We start from the raw sequence: 23877 nt of genomic DNA, 5'->3' as shown, positions 1-23877 counted from the left end.
GATGGGTAACAATAAGGGCTGTGATTGGTAGATGGGTAACAATAACAAATCAGACATGGAATCTATTTAATGTATGATACTGTAATGTATTAAACTACCCAAACACATCAAAGATAATCTTCCTAAATGAAACTGCTTAGGGATGTTACCATGAGGCCATTGGTGATTTTTAAAACAACTAGAGTTCAAAGGTTGTGATAGGAGAAAATTGAGGATGGATCAAAAACATAGTAGTGACTCCACAATAATCACCTAAACGAGAGTGAAAAGAATACAAATATACAGAATAAACATATTGTTTATTTAACGTATTGTACGCAACAAGGCACTAAAGTAAGTACTGCAAAAAAAGAGTCCACTTTTTGGGCTAAATGCAAAGCCTTTTACAAGGCCATATATACAATTGAGTTGCTTACCAGTGAATGTTCCTGAGTGGCCAAGTTACAGTTTTGACTTAAATCTGCTTGAAAATCTATGGCAGGACTTGGAAATTGCTGTCGAGCCACGATCCCCAACATCTTGACAGAGCTTGAAGTATTTTAAAAAGAATAAATGGACAAATATTGCACATTCCAGGTGTGGAAAGCTCTTGGAGACTTACCCAGAAAGACTAAACTGTAATCAATGCCAAAAGTGTTTCTAACATATTGACTCGGGGAGCTCAATACTTATATTTTAGTTATTTGATTTTTATTCATCTTTAAACAATGTTTGAATTTTTCTTCCAGTATTTTGTGAAGATTGTTGACCATTTTAATCCCACTTTGTAACGCAATAAAATGTGAAGAAATCCAAGGCAAAGGGCTCAACACTTTGGCAAGGCACTGTATCTCTGTAAATGTGACATTAATGAGACAACACACCCAGGCCTGCTGCCTCAACATGGACAGACAGGTTCATCATTAGTTTGCTGACCACCTCTTATTTTCTAGCAAAGGTAACACTTCTACTATGAAGAGCCATTGGACTCCAGTGTATGGAGAATAACCATGGTCTGATCTCAGTGGTGTTAGGCTGCCCCCTGTTGGTATAATACAAACACTACAGCCTGCCAATGCCAAGACAACAAATCAACAGATGGAAACTATTTAAAGATGCACTGTGCAGAAAATCGCTCTGTCATTTCCTGGTTTGTTAAAATTCTAACTGCTTTAAAATATATTTTCCATAAGCAAAAATGTAGCTTTTTCAGCTGTTTGAAGCTGGTGGACAAAACCTAAAGTAAAAAAAATGGGAAGCATAGAATTAGCGCACACAGAACAGATCTACCGCTTCTTAGACTTGCTTTAAATGTCAATGACAGATCTATAACTGACATTTCTATGTGCATTTTGTCAGGTCACCCAAAAAGGTAGATATTGCAGCTTTAATGAAATGTCAGGTTCACAACTGTCTGCAGGACCTAAACACAGCCCCCGTCAACATGCTGTGTGTTTGTTTGATACATTGATCAGAGTACAGACATATTAATCAGATATTGATCAGAGTACAGATACACTGATCAGAGTTAGGGCTGTGGCGGTCATGACAAACAAATAACTGCTGGTCTCATGGTAATTGACCGTAAATTAACATAAACGCATTAAGCATCTCCTGGCTTACACACATCCACCTGATGCAGACCTCTGGAACATCTACAAGTCTAATACATCCATGTAATATAGTCTACACCATCACAATAAATCCATGTAATATAGTCTACACCATCACAATAAATCCATGTAATATAGTCTACACCATCACAGTAAATCCATGTAATATAGTCTACACCATCACAGTAAATCCATGTAATATAGTCTACACCTTCACAATAAATCCATGTAATATAGCCTACACCTTCACAATAAATCCATGTAATATAGTCTACACCTTCACAATTAATCCATGTAATATAGCCTACACCTTCACAATAAATCCATGTAATATAACCTACACCTTCACAATAAATCCATTATTTATTTAGACAGGTCTAAAATAAACATATGAAGAAAATGTAGTCTATTACAGAAGAACAGAATAGCACAATCTGAATTGTCCTTATCTTATTAGGCCCTGATCTGGCTATGCCATATGGCTGTGGGCTACACTAGTTCATGGGGCGGCAGGTAGCCTAGTGGTTAGAGCACGGCCAGTAACTGACAGGTTGCTGGATCGAATCCCTGAGCTGACAAGGTAAAAATCTGTCGTTCTGCCCCCTGAACATGCAGTTAACCCACTGTTCCTAGGCCGTCATTGTAAATAAGAATTTGTTCTTAACTGACTTGCCTAGTTAAATAAAGGTAAAATAAAAAAAATAGCAGATAAGATTTACTTAGAATTCCATGGCAATATTTTATAGTATGAAGAATACAATTGAACATAGCTGAACAGAAATGATATTTTCTCCAAACTATTTGCACATGCAGCTATTCTGTTTTGGTTAACAAAGAAATAAGTACTCCTATATGCTTCATTAATGTAACTTTAGTTGTGATACAAACGTTGGTTTATATGTTAAGATTTATAATACAGGCTGTATGATATGACTCTAATGATGCTTTGAAAAAAGTTGCATGAAAGGCATGAGCTCTGCTTTGTTTTCTGTGCACACTTCATCAGTCGCTCATTCACAATTTGACTAGCATTTGATATTGCCTCAAATTTCTCGGCGGCATCCCTTCTGTGGCTGCAATGTCCCCTAAAAAATGACATGCCTTTTGCAGCCAGTGGCTTTTGTGCCCTTGGGCTGAATATAATAATTATAATTCCCTTCTCCCAGAGTGCTGCGTGCCGAAGCACTCTCAGCCACGTGATCGGGTCTTTCTCACAGACTACAAGTGAAGACAGACACATTGGGGATGCAACTGCACGGATACTTATCCAATTCTGAATAAGTTATTTGGCCACAGCTGTGATACAATCCTTATCAAAACATATAGGCCTACGAGCTAGGCTACATGAGGTGTGCGACTACGATTTAAAAGAGTAGCAAAAAAAACATGAACTATTTGCCTTAAGCTGGGCATCATTCACAAGTGACAATATATAATTCACAAGTGATAGGATGATATTGTCACCAATCACACAATTCTTGATTTAATTTTGTCTTTACTAAATAACGTGTCAAATTTGTTTTGATTTAGAATGGATCATCATCATGCACCTGTCTTGAAACAGCGGGAGAAAATACATGTAATCTATGCACTTAAATAGCAGATGATCGTTTCCTGTGGTTTATTTTCATACCAGCCAGGTCGGCTATATTTCTGTTGTACAGATAAGCAATGTGCTTAATATTAGGAAAGTTAAGAAATAAGTATAGTAGGCCTAGCCTATAGAAAGCTGATGGGATCCTCCTCTTTTTAATAGAAGCCATCACTCTGTTTTCTCATGCAATTGCAAAGCCTATATAAATGTTGCCCAACATGTTGTGCAACATGAGCCCATCACTCCTGTGTTCCAATGGCACATTGTGTTAGCTAATCCATGTTTATAATTTTAAAAGGCAAATGTATCATTATTTAGCACAGCTGAAAACTGTTGTCCTGCTTAAAAGAGCAATAAAACTGGCCTTCTTTAGACTAGTTGAGTATCTGGAGCATCAGCACTTGTGGATTCGATTGCAAGTTCAAAATGGCCAGAAACAAATAACTTTCTTTTGAAACTCGTCAATCTATTCTTGTCCTGAAAAATGAAGGCTATTCCATGCGAGAAATTGCCAAGAAACTGAAGATTTCGTACAACGCCATGTACAACTCCCTTCACAGAACAACGCAAACTGGCTCTAACAAGAATCGAAAGAGGAGTAGGAGGCCCTGGTGCACAACTGAGCAAGAGGACAAGTACATTATAGTGTCTAGTTTGAGAAACACCTCAAGTCCTCAACTGGCAGCTTCATTAAATATTAACTGCAAAACAACAGTCTCAACGTCAACAGTGAAGTGGCGACTCCGGGATGCTGGCCTTCTAGGCAAAGTTCCTCTGTCCAGTGTCTGTTCTTTTGCCCATGTAAATATTTTATTTTTTATTGGCCAGTCTGGCTAGAAGGCCAGCATCCCGTTTAAAAAATAAGGACATTTCTAAGTGACCCCAAACTTTTGAACAGTCGTGTTCATACCCCAACCAGAAGCCATGGATTACAGGCAACATTAACACTAAAGGGTAGAGCTACCGCTTTCAAGGTATGGGACTCTAACCCAGAAGCTTATACGAAATCCTGCTATGCCCTCCGACGAACCATCTAACAGGCAAAAAGCACCAATAAAGGACTGAGATTGAATCGTACTACACCGGATCCAACGCTCGTCGGATGTGGCAGGGTCTGCAAACTATTACAGACAACAAAGGAAATCACAGACGCAAGCTGCCCAGTGACACGAGCCTACCAGACGAGCTAAATCACTTCTATGCTCGCTTCGAGGCAAGCAACACGAGGCATGCATGAACGCATCAGCTGCTCTAGACGACTGGGTGATCACGCTCTCCGTAGCCAACGTGAGTAAGACCTTTAAACAGGTCAACATCCACAAGGCCGCTGAGCCAGACGGATTACCAAGACATGTGCTCCGGGCATGTGCTGACCAACTATCAAGCGTCTTCACTGACATTTTCAACATGTCCCTGACTGAGTCTTTGAAATGCTTTGAAAGGCTGGTCATGGCTCACATTAACACCATTATCCCAAAAACCCTAAACCCACTCCAATTTTCATACCGCTCAAACAGATCCACAGATGATGCAATCTCTATTGCATTCCACACAGCCCTTTCACACCTGGACAAAAGGAACACCTACATGAGAATGCATTGACTACAACTCAAGAGTTCAACACCATAGTGCCCTCAAAGCTCATCACTAAGCTAAGGATCCTTGGACTAAACACCTTCCTCTGCAACTGGATCCTGGACTTCCTGACTAGCCGCCCCCAGGTGGTAAGGGTAGAGAACAAAAGATCTGCCTGTTGATCCTCAACACTGAGGCCCCTCAGGGGTGCGTGCTTAGTCCCCTCCTGTACTTTCTGTTCACCCACGACTGCGTGGCCAAGCACAACTCCAACACCATCATTAAGTTTTCGGACAACATAACAGTGGTAGGACTGATCACCGACAATGATGAGACAGCCTATAGGGAGGTCAGAGAACTGGCAGTGTGGTACCAGGACAACTCCTCCCGCAATGTGAGCAAGACAAATGAGCTGATCGTGGACTACAGGATGAGGGCCGAACATGCCACCATTCACATCGACAGGGCTGTAGTGGAGTGTCGAGAGTTTCAAGTTCCTTGGTGGTCACATCACCAACAAGGTCCAAACACACCAAGACCTACGTGAAGAGGGCACGACAATGCTTTTTCCCCCTCAGGAGACTGAAAAGATTTGCCATGGGTCCCCAGATCCTCAAAAGGTTCTACAGCTGCACCATCGAGAGCATCCTGACCGGTTGCATCACTGCCTGGTATGGCAACTGCTATGCATCTGACCGTAAAGCGCCACAGAGGGTAGTGCATACGGACCAGTATGTCACTGGGGCCAAGCTTCCTGACATCCAGGACCTATTGACTAGTCGGTGTCAGAGGAAGGCCCAATTTTTTGTCATAGACTTTTCTCTCATGCAAAAAAAATGCAAATTAATTACTTAAAAATCATACAATGTGATGATCTGGATTTTTGTTTTAGATTCCGTCTCTCACAGTTGAAGTGTACCTTTGATAAAAATTACAGACCTTCAAATACTTGTTCTCCCCACTGTAACTATTAAAATGGCCCAGTGCACTACTTTTGTGAAAAAATATGTAGTTTTTAAAAAAAAATTAGGTTAGGGATTTTTTCCTGAACATTAACAAACCCAATTTCATTTTAAAATTTACACCCCTTATCTTTGGTGGTTAATGCGGTTTGTTCCAATTGAACTCAAGTCTGAATCCCAAATGGCACTCTATAGCCTTCATAGTGTACTACTTTGGACCAAAGACCTATAGGCCCTGCTCAAAAGTAGTGCACTATATATGGAATATGGTGCCAATTGGAATGCAAGATTCTCTATTACACATCAGGTAAACTTGTTCTTCTGTTAGCTACATGCTGGATGAATGAGGTAAACATGTTCTTCTGTTAGCTACATGCTGGATGAATGGTGGTAAACATGTTCTTCTGTTAGCTACATGCTGGATGAATGAGGTAGTTCGCTACATGCTGGATGAATGGTGGTAAACATGTTCTTCTGTTAGCTACATGCTGGATGAATGAGGCAGTTCGCTACATGCTGGATGAATGAGGTAAACATGTTCTTCTGTTAGCTACATGCTGGATAAATGAGGTAAACATGTTCTTCTGTTCGCTACATGCTGGATGAATGAGGCAGTTCGCTACATGCTGGATGAATGGTGGTAAACATGTTCTTCTGTTAGCTACATGCTGGATGAATGATGGTAAACATGTTCTTCTGTTAGCTACATGCTGGATGAATGAGGCAGTTCACTACATGCTGGATGAATGAGGCAGTTCACTACATGCTGGATGAATGAGGCAGTTCAACATGCTGTTGAATTCAGTTCGCTTCACATGCTGGATGAATGAGGTAATGAGGCAGTTCGTGCTGGATGAATGAGGCAGTTCTTGGATGAATGAGGCAGTTCTACATGCTGGATGAATGACGAGGTAAAGGTGTTCTTCAGTTCGCTACATGCTGGATGAATGAGGCAGTTCGCTACATGCTGGATGAATGAGGTAAACATGTTCTTCAGTTCGCTACATGCTGGATAAACGAGGTAAAGGTGTTCTTCAGTTCGCTGCATTCTGGATAAACGAGGTAAAGGTGTTCTTCAGTTCGCTACATGCTGGATAAACGAGGTAAAGGTGTTCTTCAGTTCGCTACATGCTGGATAAACGAGGTAAAGGTGTTCTTCAGTTCGCTACATGCTGGATAAACGAGGTAAAGGTGTTCTTCAGTTCGCTACATGCTGGATAAACGAGGTAAAGGTGTTCTTCTGTTAACTACATGCTGGATGTTGTTCATAGCAAAGCACTGCAGTTTATAAATAAGACAGGATTTGAACATGGGTTGATTTGAAATGTCATCATACTTTAGAACGTTTATGGCAACAATCAACATCATTCATTTGGTCAAACAGATTACTGCACCTTTCAGACAGTGGTTTATTTTACTGTAGAAAATACAAACCACACAACAGGTAAACCATGTGTTAATACAGGTAGCTCTAATCAATTTCGGTGATGAAAGACACCCAACACTTTGAAAAGGAGGGCCTGAATGTTACCCCTTGTAGACTGAAACGTTAACACGCTCTCTCTCCCCCACTTCAATTGACAATTTAAGTCAACTGTAAAGGACTCCTTGACATTAAAGCAGCCATCATTACACAGAACAAAACTCAATTATACAAACAATTAATTCAACATATTGGTGTATCAGTTACAGCAGCTTAACCTGGGGGGGGTCTTCCTGCAACCCCCACATTGTTCCCTCAACCAGATGAGTTCAGTAGTTAACACTAAACAAGCCAACCGTAGTGCAAACTCACTGGTCTTGAATCTAAAACTATTGGACATTCCGTTACCAGTGCTCAGGTGCTTGAGGAACACATATCTACACATCACCAAGATTGGTTCATTTCAGTAGAGCGGGTATGAATCTTCAATTCACAATTTGTATTCAAACTGTCTCTCAATCATAGAAAAAGCAGTAAATAGTTTCTTCCAAATGTGTATTTTCAGCTCAAATTCTGCTGAAATTAATTATATTTCTTAGTTACCAGATTACTATACAACTGTAAAAACATGAACAGGGCCCTTAGACTAGACATGAGAAATATCGCAGACTGGAAGGAGCCCAAATCACATCTATATATTTTTTAAATTTAACTAGGCAAGTCAGTTAAGAACAAATTCTTATTTACAATGACAGCCTACCACCGGCCAAACCCGGACGACGCTGGGCCAATTGTGCGCCGCCCTATGGGTCTCCCAATCACGGCCGGTTGTGATACAGCCTGGAATCAAACCAGGGTCTGTAGTGACGCCTCTAGCACTGAGATGCAGCGCCTTAGACCGCTGCGCCACTCAGAAGCCCCAAAAGCATAAATCGACCTATCGTTTTAGGACTACAAAAAGCAACATACACTGTCACTACATTATTACGGTGTTACAAAATCTATTATACTACACAATATAAAACGTTTCTGTATTCATTTTAACTTATGATTTCCAAATGTTTTAGATATAAGAAAGAAAAAATAAACTACAACCATTGTTACCAAGCAACATACTATTACCAACAGCCTTCTTGAACAACAAATTAGATACATTATATTGATAATATAATACCTTACTTAGCCATGTAAAGTATAAAACCATGATCTAAAAAATATATATTAACTCCTCAATTACTGACCACCATGAAGAGCAATAACACCTGGTGTTGTGGTTGTAAAACTAGAGGGATATGGCAAGCACCTCCTGCTTGGGCAGCTTTCTGCATAAACAACAGAACATACTTTGGTGAGACATTTTGATTGGTCAATTCTACAGAATGCAATAGAAAGCAATAAATCAAATTGAATTGAAAGCACAGTACATTTCCTATGAGACTAGCTGCATTTAGACCCTGGAGAATCAGACTGGTAGTTGATTATCACTTACTGAGCTACAGCAGTGGTCTGATTGGACAGTGAGTGTTCTTTATGTCACTGATGATGTCATCTCAATTACCTTGTCCAATGTAGACCTACTGTCTGACTGGCTATAGTCTAATGTCACACGGATGCCCTTTAATTAGACAGTCAGTATTACAAATTCATATCATTCAAGTAATTTGTTCAAAACTATTGTCTTCATCTGGAATTAATTTCTAAAAGACGATTTGAGGACCATCCAACACCACACCCCCTGGCTAGGACCTCCACTACTCCTCAAACCTGCCTGGGACGCTACGTAAACGCAGTGCAAATAAACATGGAAATAAAGCAACAAATTATCCTTATACAAACAAAACAATGTAAATATCCCACTGGACATGATAGGAGACGTCTGTCTGGGTTGGATCCCCTTAGCCTATTGCGATGGTGCTACGCACTAACTGGTCCCCCCTCTTTCAGACCCCGCAGTCATTGGTTCTGTCGTGTAGTTTCCGGTTGAGGGTGAGGAGGGTGACGAGGACAGCCACCGCCAGGTGGAACAGCAGCTGCCAGACGTTCCTCAGACCAAACAGGAAGCAGTTACAGACCACAACCACACTCAGCAGTGTCAGGGACTTGACCCTCTTCAGAGAAGAGTGGAACAGATACAGGTGACACTGACCGACACAGCACAGGAACGCCAGCAGAAACGCCACCACGTTCCAGATTCCTTCATAATCATCCTGTAGCAAACAGGACATAAGAACCATAGAACACAGTGTTCACATTGACAGACAGAGGGTCTTTATGAGCGGACTACAACATTGGCAGAATATAAGACATGATCAGCCAAGTTGAATTAGACATCTCTAAATAGAATAGTGTACCTGGAAGGTGTCTTCTCTGTGTTTAATAGAATAGTGTACCTGGAAGGTGTCTTCTCTGTGTTTAATAGAATAGTGTACCTGGAAGGTGTCTTCTCTGTGTTTAATAGAATAGTGTACCTGGAAGGTGTCTTCTCTGTGTTTAATAGAATAGTGTAAAGGTGTCTTCTGTGTTTAATAGAATAGTGTACCTGGAAGGTGTCTTCTCTGTGTTTAATAGAATAGTGTACCTGGAAGGTGTCTTCTCTGTGTTTAATAGAATAGTGTACCTGGAAGGTGTCTTCTCTGTGTTTAATAGAATAGTGTACCTGGAAGGTGTCTTCTCTGTGTTTAATAGAATAGTGTACCTGGAAGGTGTCTTCTCTGTGTTTAATAGAATAGTGTACCTGGAAGGTGTCTTCTCTGTGTTTAATAGAATAGTGTACCTGGAAGGTGTACTCTATGAGGTGAACTCCCCTGATGAGGTTCAGAGAAGAACACATGATGTTGAGGACCAGAGAGAGGATTCCTGGGGCGGTCACTGGCTCCAACCTCTGGTTCTGACCTGGAGGACCGATGCAACACAACACAGGATCAAGCAACGTTTAACTGAAGTAATACAGTGCAACATTGATCTCTGGTTTAATAGAATAGTGTACCTGAGGATTCTGGAAGGTACCTGGAAGGTTCAGAAAGTTGTTCTTCAATAGAATAGTGTACGTGGCCATTGGCTGAGCCGTGTGGTAAACTCCACCTCAATCCAGAGTGAGGATCTGCAAATAGGTACCTGGAAGGTGTCGGGTTTTCAGATCCTCCTGTGTTTACCTCGGTTTAATAGAATAGTGTACAAGGTGTCTTCTGTGTTTAATAGTGACCTCCAGCGCTGTGTTTAATAGAATAGTGTACCAAGGTGTCTTCCTGTGTTTAATAGAATAGTGTACTCTGGTTATACTGTTGCTGCAGCCAGGCTATGCTGTTGTCTAATAGAATAGAATATTAACCTTCTAGTTATACTGTTGCTGCAGCCAGGCTATGCTGTTGTCTAATAGAATATAATATTAACCTTCTAGTTATACTGTTGCTGCAGCCAGTGTACTATGCTGTTGTCTAATAGAATAGAATATTAACCTGGAAGGTGTCTTCTAGTTATACTGTTGCTGCAGCCAGGCTATGCTGTTGTCTTAATAATATAGAATATTAACCTTCTAATTATACTGGAAGGTGTACTTATGAGGTGAACTGCAGCCAGGCTATGCTGTTGTCTTCATAGAATAATAATTGATCTTGGTTAATTATACTGCTTGGCTGACTGCAGGATCAGGCTATGCTGGTCAGAGTGACCTCCAGTCCACCCTCTGGTTATACTGTTGCTGCAGCCAGGCTATGCTGTTGTCTAATAGAATATAATATTAACCTTCTAGTTATACTGTTGCTGCAGCCAGGCTATGCTGTTGTCTAATAGAATAGAATATTAACCTTCTAGTTATACTGTTGCTGCAGCCAGACTATGCTGTTGTCTAATAGAATAGAATATTAACCCTTCTAGTTATACTGTTGCTGCAGCCAGGCTATGCTGTTGTCTTATATAATATAATATCTTCTAATTATACTGCTACTGCAGCCAGGCTATGCTGTTGTCTTATATAATATAATATCTTCTAATTATACTGCTACTGCAGGCAGGCTATGCTGTTGTCTTATATAATATAATATCTTCTAATTATACTGCTACTGCAGCCAGGCTATGCTGTTGTCTTATATAATATAATATCTTCTAATTATACTGCTACTGTAGCCAGGCTATGCTGTTGTCTAATAGAATAGAATATTAACCTTCTAATTATACTGCTACTGCAGCCAGACTATGCTGTTGTCTTATATAATATATTCTAATTATACTGCTACTGCAGCCAGACTATGCTATTGTCTTATACAGTATAATATAATATATTCTAATTATACTGCTACTGCAGCCAGACTATGCTGTTGTCTAATATAATATAATATAATATCTTCTAATTATACTGCTACTGCAGCAATGATATTGTATGCCGTTTTTAAGTATCTGGACTCCTGCCTGCCTCATGGGATAAATCAAATATTTTGATGAACTTCAGATGACCTCTGTTCAATTCATATTAATGTTAGTTAGAGCACCAAGGCTCTAACCACTAGGCTACCTGCTGGACTGTAGCACCAAGGCTCTAACCACTAGGCTACCTGCTGGACTGTAGCACCAAGGCTCTAACCACTAGGCTACCTGCTGGACTGTAGCACCAAGGCTCTAACCACTAGGCTACCTGCTGGACTGTAGCACCAAGGCTCTAACCACTAGGCTACCTGCTGGACTGTAGCACCAAGGCTCTAACCACTAGGCTACCTGCTGGACTGTAGCACCAAGGCTCTAACCACTAGGCTACCTGCTGGACTGTAGCACCAAGGCTCTAACCACTAGGCTACCTGCTGGACTGTAGCACCAAGGCTCTAACCACTAGGCTTCCTGCTGGACTGTAGCACCAAGGCTCTAACCACTAGGCTACCTGCTGGACTGTAGCACCAAGGCTCTAACCACTAGGCTACCTGCTGGACTGTAGCACCAAGGCTCTAACCACTAGGCTACCTGCTGGACTGTAGCACCAAGGCTCTAACCACTAGGCTACCTGCTGGACTGTAGCACCTGGCTCTAACCACTAGGCTACCTGCTGAACTGTAGCACCATCTAACCACTAGGCTTCCTGCTGGACTGTAGCACCAAGGCTCTCCACTAGGCTACCTGCTGGACTGTAGCACCAAAATCACTAGGCTACCTGCTGGACTGTAGCACCAAGGAACAGGGTCTCTAACCACTAGGCTACCTGCTGGACTGTAGCACCAGGGCTCTAACCACTAGGCTACCTGCTGGACTGTAGCACCAAGGCTCTAACCTCTAGGCTACCTGCTGGACTGTAGCACCAAGGCTCTAACCACTAGGCTACCTGCTGGACTGTAGCACCAAGGCTCTAACCACTAGGCTACCTGCTGGACTGTAGCACCAAGGCTCTAACCACTAGGCTACCTGCTGGACTGTAGCACCAAGGCTCTAACCACTAGGCTACTTGCTGGACTGTAGCACCAAGGCTCTAACCACTAGGCTACCTGCTGGACTGTAGCACCAAGGCTCTAACCACTAGGCTACCTGCTGGACTGTAGCACCAAGGCTCTAACTACTAGGCTTCCTGCTGGACTGTAGCACCAAGGCTCTAACCACTAGGCTACCTGCTGGACTGTAGCACCAAGGCTCTAACCACTAGGCTACCTGCTGGACTGTAGCACCAAGGCTCTAACCACTAGGCTTCCTGCTGGACTGTAGCACCAAGGCTCCTGTCCAGGGGTAGGCAACCCTTGTTTTGATTTATCTAACCTGGAAGACCAGACGTGTTGAACTTAGGCAATCCCTGAATTGATCAAACAGCTCAGTTGGTCAGGTGTGGTGCCTAGTTGGAACAAAATCCTGCAGTACCTGCAGCACTACAGGAACAGGGTTGTCTACCCCTGCTCTAGGGTCCTGTGGTACTACAGGAACAGGGTTGTCTACCCCTGCTCTAGGGTCCTGTGGTACTACAGGAACAGGGTTGTCTACCCCTGCTCTAGGGTCCTGTGGTACTACAGGAACAGGGTTGTCTACCCCTGCTCTAGGGTCCTGGGGTACTACAGGAACAGGGTTGTCTACACCTGCTCTAGGGTCCTGTGGTACTACAGGAACAGGGTTGTCTACTCCTGCTCTAGGGTCCTGTGGTACTACAGGAACAGGGTTGTCTACACCTGCTCTAGGGTCCTGTGGTACTACAGGAACAGGGTTGTCTACTCCTGCTCTAGGGTCCTGTGGTACTACAGGAACAGGGTTGTCTACCCCTGCTCTAGGGTCCTGTGGTACTACAGGAACAGGGTTGTCTACTCCTGCTCTAGGGTCCTGTGGTACTACAGGAACAGGGTTGTCTACTCCTGCTCTAGGGTCCTGTGGTACTACAGGAACAGGGTTGTCTACCCCTGCTCTAGGGTCCTGTGGTACTACAGGAACAGGGTTGTCTACCCCTGCTCTAGGGTCCTGTGGTACTACAGGAACAGGGTTGTCTACTCCTGCTCTAGGGTCCTGTGGTACTACAGGAACAGGGTTGTCTACTCCTGCTCTAGGGTCCTGTGGTACTACAGGAACAGGGTTGTCTACACCTGCTCTAGGGTCCTGTGGTACTACAGGAACAGGGTTGTCTACCCCCTGCTCTAGGGTCCTGTGGTACTACAGGAACAGGGTTGTCTACCCTGCTCTAGGGTCCTGTGGTACTACAGGAACAGGGTTGTCTACTCCTGCTCTAGGGTCCTGTGGTACTACAGGAACAGGGTTGTCTACTCCTGCTCTAGGGTCCTGTGGTACTACAGGAACAGGGTTGTCTACTCCTGCTCTAGGGTCCTGTGGTACTACAGGAACAGGGTTGTCTACCCCTGCTCTAGGGTCCTGTGGTACTACAGGAACAGGGTTGTCTACCCCTGCTCTAGGGTCCTGTGGTACTAGTTTTTGAAAGTCGCTCTGGATAAGAGCATCTGCTAAATGACTTAAATGTAAATGTACTACAGGAACAGGGTTGTCTACCCCTGCTCTAGGGTCCTGTGGTACTACAGGAACAGGGTTGTCTACACCTGCTCTAGGGTCCTGTGGTACTACAGGAACAGGGTTGTCTACACCTGCTCTAGGGTCCTGTGGTACTACAGGAACAGGGTTGTCTACCCCTGCTCTAGGGTCCTGTGGTACTACAGGACCAGGGTTGTCTACACCTGCTCTAGGGTCCTGTGGTACTACAGGAACAGGGTTGTCTACACCTGCTCTAGGGTCCTGTGGTACTACAGGAACAGGGTTGTCTACCCCTGCTCCAGGGTCCTGTGGTACTACAGGAACAGGGTTGTCTACCCCTGCTCTAGGGTCCTGTGATACTACAGGAACAGGGTTGTCTAAACCTCCACACTTCTCAACCCTCCACCACCCCTCTCCCTCTTCTACATACCGAACTCCAGAAAGGGGTACGGCCTGGCTGCCAGGGCAACCTTGGCGCTGTCCATATGAGCTGTGAACTCCCAGCGCAGGTCCTCTAGAAAACAGAAGGCCATGGCTGCAGGGAGCCTGGCGTCACATACGCTCATGTAGGATACGCCCTCACTGGAGAGGAAACTAGAGGGAGGAGGAAAGGAGGGGAGTTGGGGGGGGGTAGTGAACAAACAGCTGGGCACAGCTTGCCCACAGTATGCAGCAGGACAGTTTCTGAATCCTTTCAAAATGTGGAGACTGGTTTCTGATCTGTTTAACCAATTCTGTTTAACGTCTAATCTTCCCTGCGCAACTTTCTCTTTCCAATGTCCTTACTCTCTGTTGAGGTACAGTGTCTTCAGAAAGTATTCACACCCCTTGACTTAAACACATTTTGTGTTACAGCCTGAATTTAAAATGGATTACATTGAGATTGTGTGTAGGCCAGTGACCACACACACACACACACACCATAATGTCAACGTGGAATTATGTTTTTCTTTTGATATTTTCAAGCATGTGGCTGCATCGTTATTCGCCTTTCAGCAGGACAGTAACCTTAAGTACAAAGCCAAATCTACACTGGAGTAGTTGAAAGTTCCTGAGTGGTCTAGTTACAGTTTGGACTGAAATCAGCTTTAAAATCTATGGCAGGACTGAAAAAATGGCTGTCGAGCAATGATCATCTACCAACTTGCCAGAGCTTAAATCAGTTTAACAATAATGTGCAAATATTGTACAAATCTAGGTGTGGCTTACCCAGAAATACAGCTTTAAATCACTTCCAAAGGTTATTCTAACATGTATTGACTCATACAGAAATCCAATTTACATAAGTATTCACACCCCTGGGTCAATACTTTGTAGAAGCACCTTTCGTAGCAACTACAGCCGTGAGTCTTTTTGGGAATGTCGATGACATTTCCACACCAGGATTGTGCAACATTTACCTATTAACCTTTTCAAGATTCTTCAAGCTCCGTCAAACTGTTTGTTGATCATGTCTAGACATCTAATTTCAAGTCTTGATGGTGTTGTATTGGATTTGCCAGATGTTTTTTTACAGTATAACTTTAGTGACTCGTTGCAAACAGGATGCATGTTTTGGAATATTTGTTATTCTGTACAGGCTTCCTTCTTTTCACTCTGTCAATTAGGTTAGTATTGTGGAGTAACTACAATGTTTATCCATCCTCCATTTTATCCCACATAAACATAGTTCCACTGACATTATGGGGTAAAAACATAGTTCCACTGACATTATGGGGTATAAACATAGTTCCACTGACATTATGGGCTATAAACATAGTTCCACTGACATTATGGGGTAAAAACATAGTTCCACTGACATTATGGGGTATAAACATAGTTCCACTGACATTATGGGGTAAAAACATAGTTCCACTGACATTATGGGGTAAAAACATAGTTCCACTGACATTATGGGGTATAAACATAGTTCCACTGACATTATGGGGTATAAACATAGTTCCACTGACATTATGGGGTATAAACATAGTTCCACTGACATTATGGGGTATAAACATAGTTCCACTGACATTATGGGGTATAAACATAGTTCCACTGACATTATGGGGTATAAACATAGTTCCACTGACATTATGGGGTATAAACATAGTTCCACTGACATTATGGGGTAAAAACATAGTTCCACTGACATTATGGGGTATAAACATAGTTCCACTGACATTATGGGGTATAAACATAGTTCCACTGACATTATGGGGTATAAACATAGTTCCACTGACATTATGGGGTATAAACATAGTTCCACTGACATTATGGGGTATAAACATAGTTCCACTGACATTATGGGGTATAAACATAGTTCCACTGACATTATGGGGTATAAACATAGTTCCACTGACATTATGGGGTATTGTGTGAAGGCCAGTGACCAAACAATCTCAATATAAATCATTTTAAATTCAGGTTGTAACAAAATGTTGTAAAAGTTAGGGGTGTGAATACTTTCTGAAGTGTGTGTGTCCTTAATATGTATATATACATCTATCTATACACATCTATCTCTCTACCTACATATCTATCTATACACATATCTATCTATTACTCTAAATATCTATTACTCTACACATATCTATCTCTCTACACATATCTATCTCTCTACACATATCTATCTCTCTACACATATCTATCTATTACTCTAAATATCTATCTCTCTACACATATCTATCTCTACACATCTCTCTCTCTACACATCTATCTCTACACATCTATCTCTCTACACATCTCTCTCTCTACACATATCTATCTCTCTACACATATCTCTCTCTCTACACATATCTATCTCTCTACACATATCTCTCTCTCTACACATATCTCTCTCTCTACACATATCTCTCTCTACACATATCTCTCTATACACATATCTATCTATACACATATCTATCTATACACATATCTATCTATACACATAGATATATACACACACATTTATACTTGCACACACACACACACACACACACACACACACACTTACACACCAGGTATAGTATATACTATAAAAAAAGATATATCTTACCATATATTGAGGTCATGGCCCTTGACCACCCCTCTGTCAGGGAACAGGCTGAGGGCCTTGGAGATGGTCCGTAGCTGCTGCTTCCTCTCCTGCAGCTCTGGGTTGTGTTGGAAGTCAGTGGAGGCTGAGAGAGGCAGACCATCCCTGACCCGCACCACCAGGGTAAACAGGATCAGAGACATAGTCCACACAGGCCACTGGGTTCACATAGCCTGCAACGACGTCACAGGAAAACATTTAGCACAGCGCAATACAAAACACAGAGGACAGGGCAGGCCAGGAGACTCCATTACAACTGAGACATCTGGTATGAAGTCAGTACCGCAGTCAGGGGTGTATTCATTAGGAACCAAACATGGAGCTCAGTAGTAGTAGTAGTAACATCAGCTCAGTAGTAGTAGTAGTAGGCTAACAGTTAGCTGCTAACAGTTAGCTAGCCAGTTGTCAGTCACTAGGTGGTGCATCAGCTCAGTAGTAGTAGTAGTAGTAGTAGTAGGCTAACAGTTAGCTGCTAACAGTTAGCTAGCCAGTTGTCAGTCACTAGGTGGTGCATCAGCTCAGTAGTAGTAGTAGTAGTAGGCTAACAGTTAGCTAGCCAGTTGTCAGTCACTAGGTGGTGCATCAGCTCAGTAGTAGGCTAACAGTTAGCTAGCTAGTGTAATATATGGCAGAATGATGGCAAACAGGGCTCATGATGGTTTCAACATGTTTTCTTTTACAAGGTGGTGCTGATGATTAAGGCAAGGCGTCTCAGCCTCTCTATGGACTCATTTTTACATTTTTTTTTAACACCCGTAACTGCCATTTCCTGTGATGGAGTCTTAAATGAACAAAAACAAGGGAAATCCCTGTAATCTTCCTTGCTTGTTGACCTAATTTAGCTAGCTACCAGTAGGGCCATCTAAGGTTCAGTATACTTATGTCTACATTCCAAAGTGCTGATAGAACATTCAGGTTTCTATGATGTGAAGCATGCACACAATGAAAACACATGCACACCTGCCAAGCTCATGCACGTGTTTTAGGGTTGTGCGTTTTCCTATCGTTATACCGTGCCGCTCTCAGCTCGGGATTGGAAAAAAAGCCAATTGAGCCTCGATTACCAGAATGCTAACAAAATTAGCACAAGTAATAGCAAATGTCCATGGAGGCTGCTAACTAAATACTCTAAATGGAAACATTTTTCTTTCACCTTGATTAACCAGGTAAACTAGTTGAGAACAAGTTCTCATTTACAACTGCGACCTGGCCAAGATAAAACAAAGCAGTGCGACAAACAACACAGAGTTACACATGGAATAAACAAGCGGGAAAAAAGAAAGTCTATGTACAGTGTGTGCAAATGGCGTGAGGTGGTAAGGCAATAAATAGGCCATAGTAGCAAAGTAATTACAATTTATCAGATTAACACTGGAGTGATAAGATGAGCAGATGATGATAACAAACATGGAGATAATTATCTATAACATTTTTCTCAGCACATGCCCCCAAGTTTCCATAGTAGAGGAACACTTGTCACCTCTCAAACAGGGCCAATCACCAGGGCCAATCACCAGGGCCAGCTCACAAGTATTGGCGTTTTAGACACGGTTCCTAATCAACACTAAAAGCAAAATCATTTTGAAAACATAAAAACAAAAACAACGATCATGTGAACACAGAGCGCAAACTGGCTACACAATGCTTAAGTAGGCTACCGCAAAAAGAATCTGACCGCTGTTCGGTAGGCTACAGGGAATCTGAACACTGTTCACTAGTGTTTCAACCTATGTAAAAGGTGCCCATTGTATTTCTTTGCAGTGCTAACATAATTTCAGATTTTCGAAATGTATAAAATCTCAAATCTAGTTCAAAGGCATTTTAGATGCATTGCTTCTATAGCTAATACCGGACACTCATTCATTCTCCCATCCCTCAGTCTTCTAAACTCACGACTCCATTTAATGCGAAGATGTGTATATTTATTTCTGATTATACTTTGTAATGCTTTTTGTGACGTGAATCATAATTACAGTTACAATCTGAGGTTGCGTGATCCTTGTAATGTTACAGGGAAAAATACAACTAATGGGAAGCCGAATTAAATGCATATCTCACTGCACAAATGCGACCAGTTATTTTTCACATGTGCATTTAATTTCATTCACTAGCAAATGCGAGTGAACTGCTGGCACTTTAGAGCCCACTGAATGTCCATCTAATGTTCTCTAATGTTAGCTAGAAACAAATGTGTTTACCTTTGCACAACACATGGAGTCAAAAAGGGATTTGTCCATGTGTTTACCTGACAGTCGACAAATTCAGCATCACAACAAACAGGACGAGGGGCAGAAAACATGTGCTGAAGTTCGAGAATCGGGATGTTACATTTACTCAGTGGATTTATTTTTTATTAAAATGTTTTTAAAAATATATATATAAAAGCATGCCCTTTTCATTTCTGCGTACTTTTAACATGAATCTCGTACCTACGTACATGGACAGAGAATTGCATAGCTGGTACGCTAAATACATGCATGTTGGCAGGTCTGCTGCTCGCTTAACCCTTGAAGCCAGCCGCACCAATGTGTCAGAGGAAACACCGCCCAGCTGGTGACCGAAGTCAGCTTGTAGGCTCCTAGCCCGACATAAGGAGTCGCTGCATTGCGATGAGACAAGAAAATCCCGGCCGGCCAAACCCTCCCCTATCCTGGACAACGCTGGACCAATTGTCTCCCGGTCACGGCCAGCTGTGAGACAGCCTGGGATAAAACTCAGGACTGTAGTTTTGTTTATTTATTTCACCTTTATTTAACCAGATAAGCCAGTTGAGAACAAGTTCTCATTGACAACTGCGACCTGGCCAAGATAAAGTAAAGCAGTGCAACAAGTTACGCAGCGACGCCTCAAACAAATCGACGCAGTGCCTTAGACCGCTGCGCCACACGGGAGGCAACTAGCTGCATGTCTAAACAAAAGACTCCCATATGCAAGTAGCCATTTCACCTTCTGTATCCTGTGCATGTGACAAATAAACATTGATTTTCTATAGTGTGTGTTTACCAGAGACTTGAAGAACAACATGACCAGCACCAAAGTTAGATTAAGATATCACATTAGTGGTGGTAGGCAGCAGCAGGCTCGTACGCGTTCATTCAAACTTTACTGCGTTTGCCAGCAGCTCTTAGCAATGGTTGATGTACAGCGCTATTTATGACTTCAAGACTATCAACTCCTGAGACTATGCTGGCAATACTAAAGTGCCTAAAAGAACATCCAATAGTCAAAGGTATATGAAATACAAATGGTATAGAGAGAAATAGTCAACGCGTCATAATTCCTACAATAACTAACCTAAAACTTCTTACCTGGGAATATTGAACCACCAGCTTTCATATGTTCTCATGTTCTGAGCAAGGAACTTAAACATTAGCTTGTTTACATTGTAATTTGTTATATATTTAAACCAAATAGAACATGTTTCATTAGTTATTTGAGACTAAATAGATTTTATGTATTATATTAAAATAAAAGTGTTCATTCAATATTGTTGTAATTGTCATTATTACAAATATATATATTTTTTTAATTTAAAAAAGAAATATATATATAAAATCGTCCGATTAATCGGTATCGGCTTTTTTTGGTCCCCCAATAATCGCTATTGATTATTAAAAATCAGTCGACCTCTACAACAGACATGTCAATAGACAAGGTATAAAGCAGCCTTCAGTCTTGAAATAATTGGTTTAGTACACCACCCTACTCTGTTTAGCCTCACATGTTAAAGAGATGGGAGGGGCTAACAGGCTGACTACACCGCTGGCGTCGCAAAATACATTTACAAATCTACATTATTCAATTATTGCATGCGCCAACGAGCTTCTGTGATGCCAATGCCTAAAATAGAAGTCAGTTCTATTTGTGACGCAGATGCGCTGCAAGTTCTGCCTCTCCAATCTCCTCATTGGTTTATAGAAGCAGATACCGACGTGGTTATACCCACGTGAGTGAATGAAAGACAAACAAGGTCGGTGGTGGTAATTGCACCTAATTTATGAAAGTTGCCAATCGCAATATAAAGTCAAGAGAAGAAAAAGCCTGGAAGGAAGAGAGATAACTAGTAACGATTCAGTTGAACATTTTGTGTGTGGATTAATTGGCAGAGTAGAGGACCTTGTGCATTTCAGGTAAAACAACAACTCAATGTTTATAACCCAGGACAAATTAGCTAGCAACAGCAAGCTAGCTAAACAGGACAAACTAGCTAAATTGCCATAAATGTTTAATGCTTTTCGACCTGTCCCCAGATAAATATAATTGGTTCAGAGTTTGTTTTGATATTTTAACCTGTGTGTCATGATCACGTTTCGTGTGGGGGGACAAAACATTCATGCACGATGGCGCACAAGCGTTTGGTTTCTGTGTAATTCATAAGAGGGTGTAAACGATGCTGAATGCGTGTAGAATAGGGCTGACCCCAATTAGTCAACTAGTTGATTGTTAGGCTGTTGGTGGACCAAGACAGTTTTAGTTGAGCAGTAAATATATATATATATATACACGGTACATTCGGGAAGTATTCAGACCCCTTAACATTTTCCACTTTGTTCCGCTCCAGCCCAGTTTTTTTTTTTTTTTTTTAACCTTTATTTAACTAGGCAAGTCAGTTAAGAACAAATTCTTATTTTCAATGACTGCCTAGGAATAGTGGGTTAACTGCCTGTTCAGGGGCAGAACGACAGATTTGTACCTTGTCAGCTCGGGGATTCAAACTTGCAACCTTTCGGTTACTAGTCCAACGCTCTAACCACTAGGCTACCCTGCCGATGCACAATGCACTGCTCGCTCCAGAATGCACTCTCCCGCCAATTTGTGCAAATTCATTATTATTTCATAACTTCATTGTGCGAATTGTTTACATTTGATTGTTAGTTACATCAATTCCCCATTACATATCACTAGTTCATTTACAGCTAATACATAGGGCGTGTCTATGTATGGAAAATACGTTTAAAATATTAGAGAAATAGATTGGTCGCATGAACAGATGACTTTCGATAGACCAAGATTGTTTTGTTGTTGTACGGGACAGCCCTAGTGTGGACAAAGAGCCCTCCAATAGGTTTACCAAAACATTCAGGTGCCATTTTCTCAAAAGTGGGGTTACAAGTTGATCAACTTTCAAAGCATAATTGCTTTCCCATTGTTCCTCAATTGCAGTGTATGATAGCATTTTCTAGTCTCTACTTTTATCCAATGTAAAAAATAAAAAAAACACCACTTCAAATGTTGCTACATAAGACTGAAACGAGGAGATCCGTCACATCTTATCTGCAAAAAGACCTACCGCACCGACAACCGGTAAATTAAAAATAATTGTATGTCAACATTCTGGCTCGTAGAGGTCGTCTGAGGAAACGTTCCTGATCCAAACGCTCATTTATGCCCGACGTTGAATCCAATACAACTCAACGTCGGGTCTCCAGGCGAAGGTTTGCCCTTCCTGCAAACAAATAGCTACACTAGTTCGATGGCTGAATGCACGTTTCATTGCCACAACCAGTGAAATATGAGTCTAAAAGTAGCAATGTGTTCAGCAGCAAGCCTTACTTTCAGTAAGAGTGATTGACTTTAGATGCACGGGTCTCCATAATTATCTTAGGAATACATATCACACAAATAAACGCACTGTGGCGAACATAAACATTGCTTGTTGCGAACGTGGCTGGCTAATAACGTTAGCAGCTAGCTACTATGTGTACCTTACCTTAACATTCTTCGGTACATTTTGTTTATCTCTAATTGTTGTGATACAACATGTGAATGAAAGTAGACACTTTAGTTGTGTTTTGCTAATTACTGTACATGTAATTTATAGTAGACTGTTGTCCAATACTTTGAAAGACCCACTAGCTTTCTTAATATTTTGCTAAGCATTATGGGTAAAGATGAAAACAAATCTCTTTCCGGGTTCCGCGCTTCTTTTTTTTTTTTTTTTAAAGAAACAGTAGCTCAATAAACTTTACGGTTAGGGTTGGAACTTCCCAGAGTTTCCCAAACTCGGCCCTGTGTCCCCTCTAACAGTACACAGCTGATTTAAATGACCAACTCATCATCATGCTTTGATTATTTGAATCAGCTGTGTAGTGCTACCTTTTCTACCGATCTGTGTGCCAGTTATGATCCATTTCAATAACAACGTTTTCGTTTCTCAAAGTCATTGTCATGTTGTTAATCATAAAAATCAGAAGTAAAAAAAAGTATAAAATTCAAAAAGTAAAAATGTAACTATGGCAAGAGCACTAGCCTCTGCCATAAGGACACATTGATACACTGTGGTCCATTGGCGGCTAAAGAAATGAATGTTAAACTCAGAGATGCAGCAGTAGGCCTCTAACTTCCATCCTCGACTAAGTGAAATGCATCGGCCTAAAGCCGACAAATACAAACATTAGAAAACATCATGATAAATTCTGGTTCTTTCAATCACAAGCTCTCTACTTGTAGGTGAAAATTCATGACCATGGTTGATTTTCCAGTATCCAGACTGTTCTCCCTGAAGTATTGAGACAGAAAACATAGGGTTAATTAATAGACTTGTGTAAACAGAATAAAGGCTGAGCTCAGGTGAACGAACAGAGCTGGATAAACAAAGAGTTAACCGTTGGACATGTAAAAACAGAACTTAAGCAGAATCCACGGGAATGTACAGACTGGGTCAACATGGAGTTAATCACTAGACATGTAAAAACAGAACGGAAGCAGAAAATGTGTACTTTAGTTAATTCATGCAGGCACCACACGCC

The 23877-nt window shown here is 41.6% G+C and overlaps 1 protein-coding gene and 1 long non-coding RNA gene across 6 annotated transcripts; both read right to left on the bottom strand.

Moving 5' to 3' along the window:
* Nucleotides 1–7112: 7112 nt before the first annotated feature.
* Nucleotides 7113–23029, bottom strand: sec22c (SEC22 homolog C, vesicle trafficking protein). Its single transcript, XM_052517591.1, has 6 exons — nucleotides 22839–23029; nucleotides 17090–17301; nucleotides 14507–14670; nucleotides 10897–10928; nucleotides 9920–10066; nucleotides 7113–9353 (listed from the first exon to the last, which is right to left on the bottom strand). The coding sequence occupies exons 2-6, from the start codon at nucleotides 17269–17271 to the stop codon at nucleotides 9087–9089; spliced, it is 792 nt and encodes a 263-aa protein (XP_052373551.1). The 5' UTR covers nucleotides 17272–17301; nucleotides 22839–23029; the 3' UTR covers nucleotides 7113–9086.
* On the bottom strand, nucleotides 11297–14410 carry LOC127929608 (uncharacterized). Of its 5 annotated transcripts, none has more exons than XR_008135423.1 (6): nucleotides 14280–14401; nucleotides 14145–14234; nucleotides 12729–13544; nucleotides 12426–12528; nucleotides 12014–12150; nucleotides 11297–11933 (listed from the first exon to the last, which is right to left on the bottom strand). It is a non-coding gene; the product is annotated as an uncharacterized LOC127929608 (long non-coding RNA). The 5 variants fall into 5 exon arrangements; XR_008135419.1 differs by having other exon boundaries at nucleotides 12729–13634; nucleotides 14190–14234; XR_008135422.1 differs by having other exon boundaries at nucleotides 14145–14410.
* Nucleotides 23030–23877: the final 848 nt, after the last annotated feature.

This window comes from Oncorhynchus keta, unplaced genomic scaffold (genome assembly GCF_023373465.1).
Source record: "Oncorhynchus keta strain PuntledgeMale-10-30-2019 unplaced genomic scaffold, Oket_V2 Un_scaffold_8670_pilon_pilon, whole genome shotgun sequence".
Classification (NCBI taxonomy): Eukaryota; Metazoa; Chordata; class Actinopteri; order Salmoniformes; family Salmonidae; genus Oncorhynchus; species Oncorhynchus keta.
Note: the sequence above shows the minus strand (reverse complement) of the source record. Positions and strands in the feature narration are given on the sequence as shown.